This window comes from Zootoca vivipara, chromosome 2 (assembly GCF_965207765.1).
Source record: "Zootoca vivipara chromosome 2, rZooViv2.hap1.1, whole genome shotgun sequence".
NCBI classification, from domain to species: domain Eukaryota; kingdom Metazoa; phylum Chordata; class Lepidosauria; order Squamata; family Lacertidae; genus Zootoca; species Zootoca vivipara.
Window position 1 is genome coordinate 21114553 of NC_142584.1, and position 19984 is coordinate 21134536.

The following is a 19984-nucleotide window of genomic DNA, read 5'->3' on the forward strand; positions in this document are numbered from 1 at the left end:
TTGAAGGCTGTAGGCAACTGATCAGAAATGAGACAGGCAGACCTAGTTTTTAAAGTAAAACACTACTGTGGTCAAAGATTCTCTCTCTCTCCCCCCCCCAATTTTCTTTTAAACACTTTCTCAATATGCCATTCGGTTTTTTTTTCAGAGGAGCATCCAGCATTGTGCTTAGAAGGGTTTCTGGTGATCATAATCTAAATGTTTAAGGAGTTGAAGGGTTTTGGGGGAGGGGGGGCAGAGAAATGGAAACCAGATGCTGAGTAAAGCACGTTTTGTTCTTTGCTTTGAGCTATCTACCGAAAGAGAGGGAGGCAAAATTTTGAAGGATTTGTGTGTGTGTGTGTGTGTGTGTGCTTGCACACAAAATAGGTTTAACAACACAAGGGATCCAGTATTGTTCCTGGGACTTTTCAGATGTTATCATTAGTAGGAGGGAAAGGTTCACAGGGGGGTTTCTTTTCTTTTCTTTTGCCTGTTTTGATTTTATAGGCAATGCAATAATTAAGACTTCATTTTTGTTTTTGCTTTCGCCCCCACTCTTTCTGCTCCCTCCACACCAAAGTTAAAAGTGTGCCCAGAGTTCAATCTTCCTCTTTGAAAAGCGTATCTGATACTTTTGATTAGCACTGCAGATAGCTGCGGTTGCCTCTTTATTTTAATGTGAAGAGTTGAAAAGCCTGTTTACTTTTTGTCTTTGATGTTGGGTGGATCTGGTTTTGATTAGATCAATACTTCCCCCCCTCTTTCTTTTCCTTTTTTTCCCCTTCAAGAGAGAAGACTCTGAAGAATCCCCTGCTGACTTGAGAAAGAAAAGAGAGAGGGAGAGAGACAACACACATACAGATTACTGAGGAACTTAAAAAGAAAAAGTCCTGCCAGAAGGGACTCCTGGAACCATGAGCAGTGCAGCATTACTGACTCACCTCCCAGACCCCAGCAGCAGCTTCAGAGAAGATGCCCCACGCCCCCCTGTACCAGGGGAAGAAGGAGAGACACCATGCCACCTGGCTGCCACTTTGTTTGCCATGAAAAACCAAAGCTTCAAGGCCATGTCAGTTTCTTCCACGCCAAGGAGGAATGAAGATGGCCTTGGGGAGCCAGAAGGCAGCGCATTCCCGGACTCTCCTCTAGCACGATGGACCAAATCCTTGCATTCCTTACTGGGGGATCAAGATGGTGCCTATCTCTTCCGGACCTTCCTGGAAAGAGAAAAATGTGTGGATACTTTGGACTTCTGGTTTGCCTGCAATGGGTTCAGGCAGATGGACCTTAAGGATACCAAAACTTTACGAGTAGCCAAAGCTATATACAAACGGTACATTGAGAACAACAGCATTGTCTCCAAACAGCTCAAGCCTGCCACCAAGACCTACATAAGGGATAATATCAAAAAGCAGCAGATCGATTCTATAATGTTTGATCAGGCACAGACTGAGATTCAGACAGTGATGGAGGAAAATGCTTACCAGATGTTTTTAACTTCTGATGTATACCTCGAATATGTAAGGAGTGGGGGAGAAAATCCTGCTTACATCAACAGCAATGGACTGGGGAGCTTAAAAGTTGACTGTGGCTATCTCCCTACCTTGAATGAAGAAGAGGAATGGAGCTGTGCAGACTTTAAGAACAAACTTTTGCCATCCGTGCTAGGACTATCCAGTAAGGCATTGAGGGCTACAGCAAGTGTCCGAGCTACAGAAATTGTGGAGAATGGGTTCAGGTAAGATAACTTCCTTTGAATGACTTTTTGAGAGTCTATTGCTCCTTTAAACAAATCTTGCAAAGTGGGTATATGTGCACATGCTTGTCCTTTGGAGTAGATTTTTGGCAAAGATACTTTTTTTTAAATGAACCTTAACAACTTGGCATTTATTTCTGGCTTGGGGGGGAGGGCTGTCTTTCTCCATAATAAAGAAAGCAGTACATTGTGGTTCTTAAGACCCACCAGTTCCTAAAGCTCTCTTAGACATCAAAAAAGAACTTCAAAGCGACTCTTGTTCTTTGAGACATGCGTTAATTGTTACCACTTTAAACCACATTAAGAGGAGCTGGGAAGAGCACCATCTAGGCATGTGAATGAGTAATGAAATACTAGTTTGCCAGCTTCATCCCCAGCTAGTGTCGAAATATGTGGATTACATATAGAAAATGGGAAGCAATTATGTGATGATGGAACAAGAAAATCCATATTATTACTGCGGCAGCCCATGTGACTGAACTTTGTAACTTACAAGGAGACATGAAACACATGTATTCTTGGAGAATACCTTGTATGGCTTGCAATCGTGTCTTTAAACCAAAGGAAATCTGTTTGGCCAATGAGATGGCTTCAGGTATGGGGCATTATTGTTAGGGACAGAATTCCAACCATTGAGTAAAAGAGGTGTGTGCTCCAGGTATATAGGAACTGAGTTGGACCTTTGGTTTCTCAAGCTCAGAACTGTCTACACTCAGTGACTGACAGTGGCTCTTCAGAGTTTCAGCCAGGAACCTTTCCTAGCTTGACCTGGAGATGAACCTAGGCCTTTTAGCATGCATTCTACCACTGACTGACAGCCCTTCCTAGTTAATGGAATTCAAGCTGCATTAAAAGGTGGTCCTATTCCCAATTCAGTACCCCAGGAGAGTGATGCGAGACCCTTCTTTGGTGGCATAGGCTGATGAAAGTGGGCAAGACTAGTTCCTCACAAAATGGCAACACCAGCGTATTCTTTCTCTATCTTAATCGTGACAGAGTGGTATAATCTTCTGACACCTTATTCTCTTTCTCCCCTCCCTTTCCCCTTCATAAATGGGAATTGGTTGAACAAGGATCTATAGAGCAGAAGGACCTGCTCTCTCCCTCTCCCCTCTGTTCTGTGTATTCTGTCTTGCTTTGGGAGTTTCTTTCTCAGTCTGGTAAGTATTTGACATCTGGTTTACAGGAATTTTTGTGAGTGTTTCTGTGATTCATGGGACATCAAAGGGCTTCAGGCATCTCTTCTGTTTTCAGCTTGTTTCAACTATGGCCTGCCTCTAAGAGGAGGGTTCTTGAATTGCATCTGTTGTGTTTCTAGCTTGCAGCAATGTTTATGGTCTTTTCCAGCGATAGGGTTGGAAAGGCAGCTGGTTCTAATTTGGCTTTCAATCACACCAGGGCAAATCTGGAGGGGCTCCAGATAGGCGAGGGGCTTCTTCTAGTTCTTGGCTGTGCAAATGGCATCAGTGTGTGTTACCTGTTTGTTTTAATCTCTGTGGAGGTATATGCTTGCTCAAGCCTCTGTTTGCCCCAGTATCTTTCTGTAGTAAAGTCAAGTTTCCAAGTTTGAAGCCCTAGCAAGCCAATTTTCTTTCACAATCTCTGAACTGTACCAGTTGCATGAGTCTGACAACCATATTTGCTGTTGCCCAGATCAAACAGTGTTTATATGTGTGTATGCATGTGTATATGTTTTTTTGTGTGTGTACACACACACACATACACCCACCCACCCCTGCACATACCTAACACTCTCCCCAAGTTGAGATAACATTGTAGAAGGCATTTGCATGTCTAACCTCTGTTGACACTGAGGTGGCAGAAGGCATGGAGCTATTAATGTCAGTGCCACCAAGCAGGTAACTTTCTGCTCAAGTGAGGAAACTTCATTTGAACCTTCAGCCCACCCAACTAATGCATGCTTTTGATTAGGAATATATTGATGGAGCTGGACAGCTCAGTTGGTTAAAGCATGGTGCTGATAATGTCAAGGTTGCAAGTTTGATCCCTGTATGGGGCAACTGCATTGTAGGGGGTTGGACTAGAGGATCCTCAGGGTCCCTTCCACCTCTACGATTCTATGATTTTTTGCTGAAAACCTTCCTTTTAAGCAGATATGTACTTTGTGCTGTGCTGTTCTCCAAAAAGTCAAGAAGTTGCTTCTTCTTCTTCTTCTTTTTGTCTCCTTGACCGGATTCTTGTATGTAACTGGACTGAGAGCTGGGCTTCAACCCGGGTTCCAGTTCCACTGCTGCCTGCCATGGACACCTTGTGTGGTCTTTGGCAAGTCAGTAGGTCTCAGACTCAGTTCCTCAGCTATGAAATGGGAATAATATCCCATAGGGGATGGATGGTAGGCATGGTCTCAGTAAAGGCTGCCCAAGTCCTTTGCCAGTTAGAGGTGCTGCTTTTAGCAATTTCTCGACCAGAATCTCATTGTTGTTACCAAAGGGAACTAGCTGAGAAGCCTTTCCCCCCCAAGCCAGTGGTCACCAGACATTGCTTCTCCTCCTGTCTCAAAGATATTAAAGTCCAGTAGTTTTCTCAGCTTGTGGATGAGTTGCTGTTATTTGTCTAGTCTGCTAGCAGTTGACAGGTGAATCCCCTTTCCCCTTGGTTGGTGTCTGCAATGTGTCTTCATCTTTCCGGACCTGTAGGTAACCATACTTAAAAAAATATATTAATTGGAGGTTGTTTTAGCATGAAAGCTTTATGGAGGAGTGTGAAGGCTATTTGTCTCCCTCCCTTTGACTGTTTTCTGCTCCTAAGTTAGGTTTGGCAAACACGCTTTCTTTACCCCAATCACATCCTCATGCTGTATGTGTTATAAGGTATATTTTTTTATGAATTTGGGATTTCCCCCGAGTCAAAATAAACACTTCAGACTTGGCTTAGGTGTCTTTCCCTCTCTCTCAGGGCTGCTTTGTGTATTAGTTGCTTCCTTGGAATGAGGATCTTGAAGCTATTCCACTTTAGGCAGTTCAGTGCAACAAAAGTGAAATTGAAAAAAGTTTTGTTTACATTGGATTCTGAATGTATCACACAAAAGTTAATGTGCACAAAACTGCCCTCTTATGGCACACTCATATATCATAGCAGCCAATAAGGTAGCCTCTCTGCTAACTATTAAGTTTTCTCCTGTAAAGTTAGTGAAGCTGGCCTTCCCACCACATGGGGCTATAGCTAGCAGATGGCCCACTTTTGCAGACTGGCACTTATTTGTGGGGGGAGGTGTTGGAACCATGCTGGCTTCAGTTATCATAATAAAATTAAGCCAGGAGGGGAGAAAGACAAATGTGCACATGTGTGTGTGTGTGTGCTTGCACACACCAAGCAATCAGGTGTGTTGTTATTGTAGTGTGATGTAAGCTACATAGTTGCTTTCCCTGAAAATTATAAACACAATGTTTCTGAACAAAAGCCATGTGCCAGACAATGTGGCTGCAGATTCACACAATGTTTTCTCAACGGCAGTGAGAGCAATCCAGAGCTTTCTTCATATACCTCGGATAAACCACCTGAACGCCTGTGGAATGCCAACTGCAGTGCAGCAAAGCTTAGCTTCCTAATTTACAAGGCTCCCTGTATAGACTTTCCATTACTACCCTGGTCGAAAACCAAGGTCTGAGGCTTCTTGTAAGGCTAGAGGCTAATCACAGAGGAGAAAGCAGCTGTGCTGTTCAGGGTGTTGTTGTTTTTTTGCAGAGCTACCCACAAAAGACACCTGGAAAGATAAGTTCTGTGTGCTTTGTCTATGACACATGCCTGCTCCCCAACACAGCACAGGGAGTGACAAACAAGTACGGTACTACTTTTATCAGTATAGTAATAGCTTGAGAAACTTGAGACATTCTCCTTGAAGCTGAAGGGGAACTGCTACGTGATTGTGGAAAGCACTTTTCAGTATTGTGTCCCGTGGAGGCACTTTTCTTGAGAGAGAGAAAAAGAGAGTCCATGTTAAAATTTACACTGGAGACTCTGCTTCACACAGGAATTAAAACTCCTTTAAGGCAGCTTGATAGCATCTGGCTACAATTAAGTTTGTAGTGTGGTCAAGATCTTTCTGGGGGGGGGGAAGTGGCTATGAAAACATCCCTAATTGGTTTACTTAATGTATGTGGGGATTTTCTGTACAGATCTGTTTTAACTGGGCAAACTGTGATTTAAAAAAAATAAAAAATAAAAAGAAATTTATTGTTTAATTATATGATTGTATAAGTTCTGAGGGGTGGGGGAATGGCATTTTGCTAGCTAAATGTCTTGGTAATTTCTTGTGCTTTGAGTTTCTGCTGACTAGTTTAAGGTGATTTATGGATCCATTGAACTTTGGAGAAGGACTTTTCCAAAAGTTTGGCTTAACTTGGGAAGTTGAGCTCTTCCAAAAAGATTTTGGAGACCTCCCCCCCCTCTCTCTCATGGCTGCCTTACAGTATGGAAGAGCTTCCCCTTAACCTTCCCATAGGGATGACATGTAAACATAAACTAACGGGCGCACGATTAAGTAGCAGCATGACATGCACTTTAAAAGGAAGGTCTTTTAGGATCCACTTAAGGAGCAGGCTTGGTTCTGAACAGATGGCGAGCATCTTGCAACCAGATACCTTACAACAATAAGCCCTAACGGGCCTGCGTTCTGTTAAAGCAGGACATGAAGCTGTTTCAAGGACAGTAATAAAAAGTAAAGCCTTTATCCTCCCCCTCCCCCCCACTTCCTTCAAAGACCAAAAAAAAAATAGCTGCCTTAAGAATGTCACGGGAACTTTACAAACATAGATAAGTTTTTGTTTTTTTAAAGGTACAACATTTGGATCCTGCTTCCCCTTGCTTTCTCCCCACCCTTTGCAGAGTAACTTTCGACTGGAAACATGTGGGGTTGATCTGTCTTGAAGATCTGAAGGATCTGACTCCCCCCCCCCACCGTCTTCTGTCACTCTTTGGTTATCTCCCATTCTTTCTTTCTTTCTTTTCTCTTCCCCGCTCCCTTCCTTCATCTTTTGAATGTCTTGATCTTCCCACTGAAATATCTTTGTGTGCTTTGGGAAAGAATGTGTTCCCAGCTGCGCTTAAATACCTGAGTCTTTTGCAGCGAGGCCTCCTGCAAAGGTCAGCTTGAGATGTGGAGGCCTAGAACTTCAGTCATGCTGTTTGCCGTCATAACTTGAAGAGGGCTGTCTGTCTGTCTGCCTCTCCCTCCATCTCTCTCTCTCTCTCTCCCCTTCCCAAGCCCCTTTCTTTGCTTAAGCCTTCACGAGGGCTCATGTTTTCCCCTTGCCAGTGAAATGGAGGAATGCAACACAGCAGGAGGGGAGTTAAGGGGAGGGTGGGAGGACTTGTTTGTGAGAGAACTGAGTGAAGACTACTACTGAAGAGGTCGAAAGTGGGTAACCGGGGCAAATGGAAACAAAGGGACCAGGATACTACTACTAGGGGAAGTGCTGCTTTTCATTAAGACTACCAGGCTGCTCACTTAACTCAGGCCTGATGCCTCCTCCGATCTCATTGCAAGTGGCTTGGTGGTTTTTGGTTTTTTTTAAAAAAAATAAAAGTTTCTCTCTTTTATGTTTCAGCCTTAAAGAAAGACTTCCCCTCCCCCCCTCCCTCCACCCTGCGCCTCCCAAGTTGCTCACAAGTGACTCCAATTTTAAGCAAGTGACTGTCTTAGAATTGAACAAACAGCAGGTCATGGGAGCCTGAGTTGATTGGGGTTGCCAAACTGAATTTCTTCAGAATGAGGGATGTGGTCTGCCTCTCTGTGATGTCTCTTCTGTGGAATGTTATGGAAGTGGTCGAATAAGGGGTGTCCCTTTTTAATGTTCTGTAGAGCAGACATCTGGAGCAAGGGGTGATGGCTTGAAATGAGGAACATCTGGCAAACTTAGTCTGGATTCCAGGCATTTGGATTGTGCGTGTTTAAAGGTGGTGCTGTCTACATAAACAAGGCCGCCTTAAAACCTTTGGCTGAGAGCAGGGATCACAATCCTGTAAATGTTTTGCCAATCCCTAATTTAGTCTTTAATAGTCCATGGTGATTAGGGTGCAGAATATAAAACACAGGTGTCCATCCCTATTGGTCCCCCTTTGCCAAACTGTTGCCCTCCAGATGTTTGGGACTCCTTGCTCCTTTCTTCTTCAGGCACCATGTTTGTGATGGCTGGTGGGAGTTGGGTTGGCAAAGGCTGCCCAATAAATTGTTCAGTAAGTTGCTGCCTTGTTGGTCCTACATAATTACCCCTTGTATTGGACCAACTTGGTGGGAATACAAAACTGAAATTTGCTCCCCTCTGTGATTTGGATCGGAAAAGATTGCTCTTCACTTATTATCCCCTTATTATCGCTTTACCAATGCAGTGCTCTCCACACTTTCTTTTGCAGCATCCTCTGAAATAAGATGCCAATCGAACCATTTTGAGATAAGACCCTCTGTAGAAGTTATATTTGTTAATTTGACATGCTCGGGGACCTTTTGAACCCAGAGCTGAAAATGACATGAAAATATTGCGGGCACTTAATAATATTTACCACTTTTTTTTCTTAAGCACTTGACCCTAGCTCAGAGTTTCCCAAACTTGGGTCTCCAGCTGTTTTTTGAATACTGTTCCCATCACCACTGTTTCTGCTAGCTAGGAATGATGGGAGTTGTAGTCCAAAAAAAGCTGGAGACCCAAGTTTGGGAAACTTTGCTCTATCCCAGGCATAGGCAGACTCGGCATTCCAGATGTTTTGGGACTACAACTCCCATCATCCCTAGCTAACAGGACCAATGGTCAGGGATGATGGGAGTTGTAGTCCCAAAACATCTGGAGGGCCGAGTTTGCCTACCGCATGCCTGCTCTAGCCATTACAACTGTCTTGGAATGCTGGCACAGATTTGGGGCACAGGGAGAGAGAGAAGAAAGAAAGAAAGAAAGAAAATATGCTTTTAAGGCCACTTGATGAGTGCATGGTAAAAATTCAGTTTCAGGGCATTCAGCTGCTGTTCTTAACTGCCTTGGCCCTAGCTCACTTGTCTAAAATCTTGCATTGCCCTTTTCTGTAGATCTTAGATTCCCACTCCCATTAGCCCCAGCATGCATAGCTAATGGTCAAGGATAATGGGAATTGTCGAAATGTTCCTGATAGGCCCCGCATGATCACTAAGGCTCCAATTCTTATTCCTACTTACCTGTGAGTAAGCATCCTTGAACTCACTTTTTGATAGGCACGTGTAGAATTGTGAAAACTGTAAATGTGTTGATGGCTAGAGTGTTGTGGCAGGACAGTTCTCTCTCTACCATGTGGAGACCTTGGTAGTTCTTTCTGAATCTCAGTTTGTTATCTGGGAGTGTCCGAGACAAGCTGGATTTGTTCACAATATTGCCTTCCTTGTGAGTCTTGCCATAGGATGATGGCAAAAAAGCTAACATTAGTGTGGTGTATTGGACTAAAAGCAAGGAGGCTTGGGTCTAAGTTAAGTCCCCACTCAAGAATGAAGCTCACTGGGTGACCTAGGACTGGCCTCTATCCCTCAGTCTATCCTTTCTTGTGGGGTTGTTGTGAGGTTAGACCATGGTGCTGATAACGCCAGGATTGCAGGTTTGATCCCCATATGGAACAACTGCATATTCCTTTGTTGGACCAGACTCCCCCAGTCTAACCCAGGCTTCCTCAACCTTGGCCCTCCAGATGTTTTGAGACTACAATTCCCATCATCCCTGACCACTGGTCCTGCTAGCTAGGGATCATGGGAGTTGTAGGCCAAAAACATCTGGAGGGCCGAGGTTGAGGAAGCCTGCTCTAACCTGCTTCATAGGGTTGTTGTGAGGGTAAAATAGTGGTGGAGGATGTATGCTGCCTCTCCTCCTTGGTGGAACAACAGGAGAAAACATGATACTTTTTTGTGTGGTGCCATAACAAGGGATTGCATTAATCCACCATTTTAAAACTGTATGACACCTGATGGCTTTAAAATACTCAGTGACTTTGTTGATCATGAATGAGGAACCTTTGGCTCCCAAATGTTGCTGTTCTTCAATTCCCATCAGCCCCAGCCAGCATGGCCAATGGTTATGGATGATAGGAGTTGTAGTCCATCAACATCTGGAGAGTCGCCATGTTTGCCACCCCAATGTACACAAACAATTTGCTTTGCTTCAATTCCATCTACAGCACAATGAAAGCTATTAGACACAAATAGGTATGCTGTGAACACACACCTATTACATGTAAACAAGGATTTAGTAGCATGGGCTTATTTCTCCTACATATTACAGATACTTCTGGCAGATCACAAACTTACCCGGCTTTGGGCCGGTTCCTCTGGCGCCGATCGTGCGGTGGGCCAGAGGGCGGGGAAATGTGCTCCCATACGCATGCGTATTTGTCCTTTCTGGCGCAGGGCGCCGCCGGAAATGGCTTCTGCACATGCGCAGATGTCATTTCCAGTGCACTTCCGGGTCGGCGCGGCACCGTGCGCACAAGCTATTTCTGGTGCCGTGCCAACCCAGAGATGGGCAACCGCACCACGGCGCGCCAGTAAGAGCGGGTGGTGGTGGAGGTCGTCAGAGGCCCCACAATTGGCTTGTGCAGGCCACATCCGGCCCCCGGGCCTTAGTTTGGGTACCCCTGCTTTAGTTAGTCTTGTGTGCACATATATAACTTACCTCATTACTCTTTGGCTTTTTTATGTGCGTATTTCCTGAGTTCATGGAAGAGTAACTGAGCTTTCACTTTTTGCTTGTCTCTAGGTCCTTTAAGAGGAACGATCCTGTTAACCCTTACCATGTGAACTCTGGCTATGTCTTTGCTCCTGCCACCAGTGCAAATGATAGCGAAATATCTAGTGATGCTCTGACTGATGACTCCATGTCTATGACGGACAGTAGCGTGTAAGTATTGCCCTTGGTTGAATTTTTTGAAAAACTGTTGGTTCTTAAAAGAATCCTATTTGACCATGACCTCTGCTTTAATGTTCTGTTGAAAATTCTGCTACCCAGTTATATTTCTGATGGACTCTTTAACCACCATATTGCCATAAACTAGGAGTATGGTTTGAGCACAGTGTGTTTGCCTTTGACGCAATGGTAGGAAATGACTCTCTCATTTCCATCACTTTGCAGGTATTCTCACCCAACTCTCAGGTGAACAACCTTGTTCTCCCAGTAGGACTAGAAATCCAGCCTCTTACCCATGGGATGTATCCTCAATCGTCCCCATATCCACAATTTTGCCTCAGCCCTTGTTTTTTTTAAGGATTAGGTGTACTCTTATTATCTAATTAACAGTCATAAAAAAGAGATTGCTTCCTCTAGGCGGTGCTTTCTGAGGTTAACTGCTGAACTTAGGAGCAATGCTCTATTGACCCAAAGAGTCAACAGCCTCCTTGGGCTGAACCTGGCTGACTTTCCTTCTATAAGAGGGTGGAGGCTGTTTGAAATGTGATGACAATTATTCTTTAGTCTCTGGGAGAAGGATGGGAGGAACGATCTGTGCTGTAAAATTTGTGGTCTTCTACGGAGAAGGAAATGGGAAGACGTTTTCTGTTGTAATCTGCTTTAGCCATACAACTATGTACAAGGGCAACTACGTACATTGTCAATGGTTTCTCTCTCCCACCTCTACTTCATGTTGCATTCCTCATTCCAGAGATTGGACTTCATTGCTAAATATCCCAAAGTGCTGTGAGGATAGGGGAGCATATTCTTTATTTCCAGTGGAAGGAACGCTTTTTGGAGGCAGGTTGTGATTGGGGAGTGCAAAGTAGCCTGGTTTTAACTTAGCGTTGATATACATATGCACACAAACACACACACTCCCAAGGTCTTAACTTGAAATGCTTAGTTCTGCTTCCCATGCATGCACATATCTGGAAGCAATTCCAACCCAAAACAGTAGGACCTAACTTGTGAGTAACAGGATTGTACTGTTAGTGTACCCATGGTGGTTTGGAAACCTTGAAGGTGGAAGGAAATGCTTCTCAATTCCTTGTAATCCTTTTAGTGGCAGGGGAAGAATATGCACTTTTTAAAATAAAAAAGTCCCTAGATATAAAATAGCACAGACTTGGTTATCCACCCTCCTTCTAGTATGTGTGCAGTACTTCTTTTTTAAAATGGTTTTATGGAAGAAGAAGAAGAAACCCATTTCTACCTTACCCCGCTTTCTCGTTGAACAACATTGACCTTACATTTTCTTAAAAAGCTGCATCACTATTTTATTTCTCTTTGCCAGCTGGGCTGCGGTTTGTATATGTGCTCAGTGTGTCAACAGAGCATTCACTGGGTTAGTCATTTCTGGACCAGTGTTGGGTCACTTGGGACGAGCAGGGCTAGGATTATACCCTCTCTTCACAGCAATGCCAATTGTGGGGCCTTCTACAGATGAGAGCACTGAGTGAGAAATAAAGTGCATGCTGGATGAAAGGCTTAACTGAATCGCTTTCAGCCTATTGTTAGTCTAGGGCAGCTTAGAGGGGATAAGAGGGTAGCAGGCTGCTTTGAAATTTACTTGAACAAGTGAATAGGAGCTCCCCATAAAGCCGGGCATGAAAGGAGCCTGGCTGTTTTTTCCTGCCATAACAATAGCCAGTACAGGCTGTGAGGAGCAAGGGAAGCTTGCCTGATTAAACTGCTGGGAGCTTCAAGATATGGGGAGGGGGGGTGTTGTTGCAGAGAAGGTGGTGGTGGTGGTAGTGGTGGTGGTGAGGCCGGAGGGGAGGCAACCAACCTGGATTTCAATAGGGCCCAGAATGGTTATATGGCTTTAGAGAGAAACCTGCAAAAGCTCAATGCATTTAACCAGTTCCTGCTGAAAACTGATCCCTTGCTCCCCCTCTCCAACCTCTCAAAGCCTTTGGAAAGGTTCGAATTTCCTGTGGTGTTGTCTCCAAATGACTGAGGAGTGTGTGTGTGTGTGTGTGTGTGTGTGTGAGAGAGAGAGAGAGAGAGAGAGAGAGAGAGAGAGAGAGAGAGAGAGAGAAGGAGGAGGAGGAGGAAAGTGGGACACACACTTTTGCCAGCTCTGTGGCTCAGTGGTAAACTCCTAGAAGCAGAGCATGCTGATAGGCTTCAACAGCTGTTGCAAGCTGCGGTAACACTAGCACATGTGCCAAGTTGTTTTTGTGTTTGAATTTCCTTCCCTGCCATGGGTGTATGAAAGAGAAACTTGAGCAAAAGAGAGAAAAGCGGGGAGGGCGACGTGTTCCCGCTCAAGCCGCCTTCTTCTTTTTCTTTTTGAGGGGAGCGATGTTGGGAGAAAAGTGAAATCAGCTGCTGTTGTGGTTCATTTGCCACCTTTGATGGTGCAGGGGGCATGACTTCGTGGCACTGTTCCTGTAGCTTGCGTGCCAACAAATTTGTGCAGCAACGCACCACTCTACTTTGTGTGTGCATGTGCAGTGGCTTTGGTGGGGTACAAATCGAGACAACAGAACCCACAGACAGCTGAAAAGCTGGTATGATCTGGTCACTTGTTTTCATGGCGGCCCCCAGGTGGCATTCCCAGCAAAGAAAATGCACACAATCCGCCTCCCCTCCCCTTTCCCTGAACTTACATTTAACCCAAAGGATCAATGTTGCGTTTTTTGTTTAATCTGCCCCTTTTTGGTGTTAGCCACAAAGCATCCAGGCAAATTCACATTTCCATTTCTTGATTGGAGGGAAGGGGTGAGGGAGGGAGGGAGAGAGAGACGAAAGGGGGACTTTTTATTATTTGGTTATATCTTATTTATGGATTTACTTTGGACACAGGGGAATACTGCTGAGCAAACTTCAAATATTACCTTATCTTACAAACCAGGCTTTTGATGTTGGCAAGATCAGAGGCTCCGTTTCAGAGCCATTGCCAAATGAAGATGGGAGTGAATGCATATGCGCATGGAGTCTGATATTTCAAAAGAAGCAGTGAAACTACATTCAGGTTAGGTCAGGCACATCTAAGTCAAAAGGCTAAGATAATTGGCTCAGCTTAAATGGCAGCTGACTGGAAAGAAGACTTCAAAACTAGTGTTTCCCCAGAAACAGATTGGCTTAGTACCAGACTGGTTAGCTAAAATGTTTATAATTAAACTGTGCTATTCAGTGCCTAAAACTATGCTGTTCTTCAGCCCAGAGTTGGATTTAAAACACATGCACACCAGGAAATCTAGCACAAATATTGTACTTCTGGAGAAGGGGGGGTGGATTAACATGGACATCAGAAGTTGATGTCCCCTTTTTTCTTTTTAGGCAGTATTAATTGTGCACCGGTTTTGTATAGCATTTTTATTCTAAAACACTTTAAAATGTTTTCAGTTTTGTCGAGATGCATTCAGTGAGTGACCTTTGTTTTTTTGTTATTGGCTTAGAGTCGTGCCCGATGTTGGTCCTACTCTGAGCAGGCCCACTGAAATTAACAAACATAATTAGCTTAGGTTTGCTAATTTCAATGGGTCTACTCTGAGTATAACTTGGTTGGCAACAGCCCTTAGATGTGTTCTTTCTGTATCAGATCTGGGTTCCGCTACACTTCTAAGGAACTAGCATGGTATCTGTGAGGTGATGCTATTTTAGCCTCACACCAACTCCTACAATATATTTTATCCTGATAAATTGAGACTTACTCAGTTGAGCTTCATGGCTGAGCAGGACCTTCCTTGCTCGTTCAGGTCCAACACTTCTGTGTCGTTCTGACTCAGCTTGTAAAAATGCTTTGCACATTCTCTTTTTCTGTGATCTTGCAGCTACCTTATGAGGTGCAGCTGCTATTGTTTCCCCCTTTTTTTAGATGGCAGAGAGAGAGGCAGGCAGGCAGGCAGGCAGGCAGAAACTTGGCTAAGCCCACCCTGTGAACCTTTGGCTGAAATAGGGCTTGAGCCAAAAATAAAAGTCAAGAATTCTCTCCCTTGTAACCTCACTTGATCTTCTTGGCTACCCTTGTTGGACTTGAAATTCAAGCACCAGCTGCCCATCTTGTCTGTATTTAATGCATTATGGATTCTTATTTTCCTTCAATGCCCTTTTATTTTGAATTCCCAAGGACCGGAGTTTAGGAGGCTTGTTTCAAGCCCTCGTTACGATTCTCAGTTCTGTTTCTCAGGGCTGTTCAGTAACGCCACCCATCTTTTTAAAATGAGATTCACCAGCCCTTTCTATTTAATTGTAATTAACACCTCCCACCCCCCATCCCCTGCAACCAAGATAGCTGCTTGTTTGAGTGAGCCAATTAAGAAGACACCCTCATTTACCCAAATTGTGGCGTTAGGGAGCACTCAAAACATTCGGGCTAATCGGGGAGGCCTCAATGAATGGGAGAGGAGTGTCACATGGACACTTAGACTGCCGCTGTGCTTCATGGTGGACTCGTAGTGAATGTGTATTGGTAAGTTTCCATTTGGAAGACTTTTCCTTATTGCAAGCAAGATGCTCCCTAAATGAGACAAAATAAAGCCAAGTAAGAAAATCCCCAACTATGGCATGTCAAGCGGTTGCTGTTTCTATCCTCAGAATCTATATAAGAAAGCATCACATAGAAAAAAGGCTGTTAGTTGAAGGGAAAGCATTACGTTTCCATGTTTCTCCCTGGCTCACCATTCCACCCCATCAGTAACAACTGGACATAGGATGCTTTATACCAGGCATTAGGAAACTCGGCCCTCCAGATGTTTTGGGACTACAACTCCCATCATCCCTGACCACTGGTCCTGATAGCTAGGGATGATAGGAGTTGTAGTCCCAAAACATCTGGAGGATCGAGTTTGCCTATGCCTGCTTTATACAGAGCAAAGCCCAGGCTGGCAGCAGCTCTTCATGGCTTCAGAGCTGCTGCCCGAGGTCATTTAAATGGAGTTGCGAAGGACTAAACACGGGACCTCATACAGGCAAGCCACATGATTTTCTATGGATCCCCATGCACTGCTCATTATTTGACTTTGCTTGTGCTGCCACACTGCTAAAACTACCCAGTCCTATCCCTACAAGTGGCTTTCATTCATCCCTTGTCCACTATTCCTCTGTCAGGCTGTAGTGCAGGAGTGAGGAACCTGCGGGGGGCCGCCAGATGTTGCTAGCCTGCAACTCCCATCATCCCCAGTCACTGGCCATGTTGGCTGGGGTCTGCTGGGAGGTGGGAGTCCAACAGCGTCTCGACGGGCCACAGGTTTGTCACCTCTTGCTCCTTTAGACGGCAACTTCTTTCTGGCAAAGAGATCTGCCTCTGTATGAAACTACGTTGATATGGAGCACGGGTCATTCTTGACTGAAGCTTCGGGGGTATGCAATCGCATCTAAACAGCGTGCATTTGGTAAAACAGCCTCCCCGTCCGCCTCTGCCACACTTGATAGTTCTATGCTGTCCTCCCTCCCTGAATGCAGAAACGCTCATAGTGTCCAAAAACTGCTAGGGTGCTTTTGCCTTCAAAGAGGTAAACTTTGCATCTCCTCCCCCTTGGGATACTTGGAACGGGATCCTAGCCTGTCTTAGATTTATGGCTGGCATTTCATTTCTGCATCCACTGGAGCTTAAGTGAAGACATAAGAGGTGTTTGCGCGATGTTTCTTTCTTGGTTGTCCAGCAGCTTTCTTGGCAGAACCTAAAGAACAAATGTAGCAAACTGGGAAGGGAGAACAAACTTCCTCCTGGTTGATGGTGCAGCTGTCTTTTACTTGAACAAGCCGTGCGAATTGTTTTTGCGACATGCTGTTTCATCTGTCCAAATGTTGCATATGTATTTTTGCTGTATGCCAAGTAATTCCAGTCCAAGTTGATGAGAAAAATCCTAATAGTGTGATCTTTTATTTGTCTGCTCAGAAGTAAGCTCTATGGAGTTCATTGGGGCTTCCTCCCATTGCAGTCCTACAAAGGATCCAAAGGTCAAACTCTGTTTGACTCTAAGACTTGGAGCAGGAGTAAACAGTATGGGGTCCTCCAGAGGGTGTTGGATTACATCTCCCAGCAGCCTCAGCTACCGTAGCCAAAGGCCAGAGATGATGGGAGTTGTGATCCAACAACATCTGGAGGATGCCATGTTGACTGCCTCTGGCTTAAAGTCTAAGCAAACCACACCAAAGTCCAGCATTAGCAAAGAAGGGAGCCTGTACCTACTCTAGTAGCAGACATAAGCCACAGGTTTCAGGGTCAGATAAAGTGAAGAGGCTGGCTTTTTTTTTTTTTTACAAACCCATGCATCACTGCTAGAGAATCAGAATAGGAACACACCATCTTACAATGCACATTTTTCTCACCAGCTCTTGAAACCTGAATGAAAGTGTTTCTCTACAGCAATCTTTCCTAACCATGTGCCCATAGATACTGTTGAACTACAACCCTCATCGCCCTTGACCTTTGGCCATGCTGCCTGGGGATCACAGAGGCTGCGTTGTAGCAGTGTCAGGGGACACAAGGTTAGGGAAGGTTGTTCTACAGTCTGGGTAACCTCCAGGTGATGGGCCAGATCCTGGATTTCCCCACCTACAGTGGGCAGGTTTGCCCACCTATCCATCACTTGATGTCACCATGATTCCAGGCAACCCATTTATCCTTTGCAACATGGCTTGAGATCAAGCTATGCTGCAAAGGAAGATCTAGGTTGACCTAAGTGGAGCTGATCAGTGACTTCAAGCCCTGCTTTCAGCAGGGGTTGGTTAATTTCCTGTATTCCCCATTATGGCTATTTATTTACTTGTTTCATGTTTGAATCACTCCTCTTGAGGCACTGCAAAGCGATTTCTCCACCAGGACTTCTGCAGCACAGCCAAATCCTGGTGTCTGCTAGCCCCTCTTGGTTGCTGTGTCCATACCTGATGTTACACATGGCATCTGGTGTGGGGCTGTTGCTCATGGTTTGGGGGGGAAATGGCCTTGCAGGGCCTAATTGGGGTGGAGACTTCCCACCACCTGCTCTACAGCATCATCAACATCAGTGAAGAAATCCGTGGAGGAATTTCAAAATGATGCCATTGCCTGTTCACAAAGTGCTGTGCCAAGAGGGTGGCAATCCAGGATGTCAAACCATGGTTTGAAGCTGACTTGAAAACCAGAATTGTGTTCGCTGTCTAAGGTTACAGCTTGTTTGATAAACTGCAGATTTGGGCACTGTTGTGCTGCTCAAGAGGCTTCTACTGCGTGGAAATGGGAGTGACAAAGCTGAGGGATGAGCAGGTGGGGAAGCAGACAAGTAACTGTAAACTGTGGTTTGCCTGTCTTACATTTGGAAGCTCCCAACTCTGGTTAGCACAAACTGTTTGGGTGCCACCTTTGTTCCTCCATTTCTTGGAAGCTGGAGGCAGATGAAATTGCACAAATGTTAAAAATGCTGCACTGATCACAGGGAACACCAGCCAAGATTGAACGCAAACAATGCATAATGCTTTAGAAAGATGTTTAGCCGCTGGCCATGGCAAGTCTCCACACCTTTGCTGTCCAGATGACACTGCTAAGGGGGTGCTTTCTGGCAGTCGTGTAAGACTGTAGTTGGAACTTCTTATGTGTGGAAGCAGCCTCTTTTGGACTCTTAAGAATTCTTGCCTCTATAGATTAAAGCTGACACTTAAATTGCTTCCAGAAAACAACGTAGCCAATGCAAATGTTGGAATTGTAATGTTCCATGAGCAGATCACCCACCCAGTCAGGAAGCAGGTTGTTTCATTCCACACCAGCTGAAGATTCCAGTCGCTCAAGAAGTAGTCCCATGGAATTACTTTATTCAGAATTTTTTTTTTTTTTGCTTTTGGGGAGGCTGAAAGGAACGGACGTCCACTCTCCCAATGAAACTATTTTCACCAGATGTGAATCTTCAGAAAGGATTTTGAGAGTTCTGAATGAAATGCCACATTCAAAAGCTCCACAGCCCACAATAATTTGGTGAACAAACCTCATGCCCATGTGGAAGTGGGCAAATGAGCAATGACTTGGGGGTTGGCTTTTTTTCTTTCACCCAGCAAACCCACAATTGCTGATTTGGATGGTCTGTGCAGCTTCCATACAACCCAGCATGTATTTGCTCTATAGCTGTTTGGTACAACGTCCAGTATTCGTCCACAGAGCCATTCATATTTACACATCTTTTGGGAGCAAATGCTTTGTGTACGTGAAAAGGTTGTTGCCTCTTCCGGGGAGCCAGAATTCTTTAAATGAATGCAAATTTGAAATTGTCCATTGATGACTATTAAGGCTGAGGAGAAGAAACAAATTGCTTGAACTATCTAGTCAGCCTAGATAAAGCTATCTGGTCACAGTGAAGGCATGCAGTGGGTGAAAAGAGAGCTTCCAAGGATGTCCCTCAGACATGGAGCAAGCCTAGCTTTGCAACTGAAGTGCCAGACGGGCCTGTCTAGGAAGAGAATGCTGGCTTAGTCATCTGTCTCTCATTGATTGTGCCAAGTGGCATGTTGCAGTCTTCATGAAGAGCCAGCCAGTCAGACCAGGCGTAGCCAGCTTCAGATCTGCAGAACTACACTAAACCATAAACCTGAGATTGATCCTGGAGCAGAAACATTCGTTCAGGCTCAATGCAGTGAGGAACTTACAGAGTGGCCCTACTGCTCTGAAATGTTGCATGTCTTCATCCTAAATTACACGTACGCACACAAACACAGAGGGGGGACGGGACACAGGCTGTTCACATTCACAGGTTCAGCCCACATTGGGACTTATAGATCCCACCACTGGAAATTTCCACAATTCCTGCTTTCCATATTACAAAAGGAGTCGGGACAAAAGCCATGCCACTCTGCCGAACAGCAGCTGTTCTTCCTATTTTCACTGTGCCATATGTACAAGGCCTTAGTTAGATGTGGTATGCTGGCAGACAAAACCATATTCCAGTTTGCAATATGCCTTTTTATTCCTACTTGTATCCTAATTTGCATGCATATACAAGCACCGAAATGAGCAAACTCAGTAAAGAAATTACGGAGAGGGGGAGGTGTACCGTAGTAACCAGATTGCAGAAGTTGGGAAGTAGAACATCTTGTCATTTTGCCCTGCAGGGTTGTTTTTGTTTTTGCACATAGAGATTTCTTTAGGCATATGCTCTGTACAACTTGGGGCCTGGGTTTCTGAAGAAACACTTGCTTTTTGTATAGACCTGCTCATTTGCCAAGATCATTGGAGCAGGCTTTTCTGGTGGAGCTACTGCTAGTTGAGGCACAGGGTTTGACAAGCCAAAGGAGGGCCTTTTCTGTGTTGGCGCTTGGTTTAGGGAGCTTCCTTTTCTCTAAAATGAGGTAGATGCCAACCATGATGAGCTTTTGATGCAGGCCTTTCTGTTTAGTCTGGCGCTTGTTGGCTACTAAT

The 19984-nt window shown here is 44.8% G+C and overlaps 1 protein-coding gene across 4 annotated transcripts in view; it reads left to right on the forward strand.

Moving 5' to 3' along the window:
* The window catches only part of AXIN2 (axin 2), a 70935-nt gene that overhangs the window by 26481 nt on the left and 24470 nt on the right, over window positions 1–19984 (forward strand). For all 4 annotated transcript variants that reach the window (XM_060271976.2, XM_035104031.3, XM_035104033.3 and 1 more), the window contains exons 2-3: window positions 771–1720; window positions 10462–10602. In XM_060271976.2, the coding sequence (XP_060127959.2) occupies window positions 897–1720; window positions 10462–10602 (965 nt within the window). In that variant the 5' untranslated portion in view covers window positions 771–896. The remainder of the gene's footprint in view (window positions 1–770; window positions 1721–10461; window positions 10603–19984) is intronic.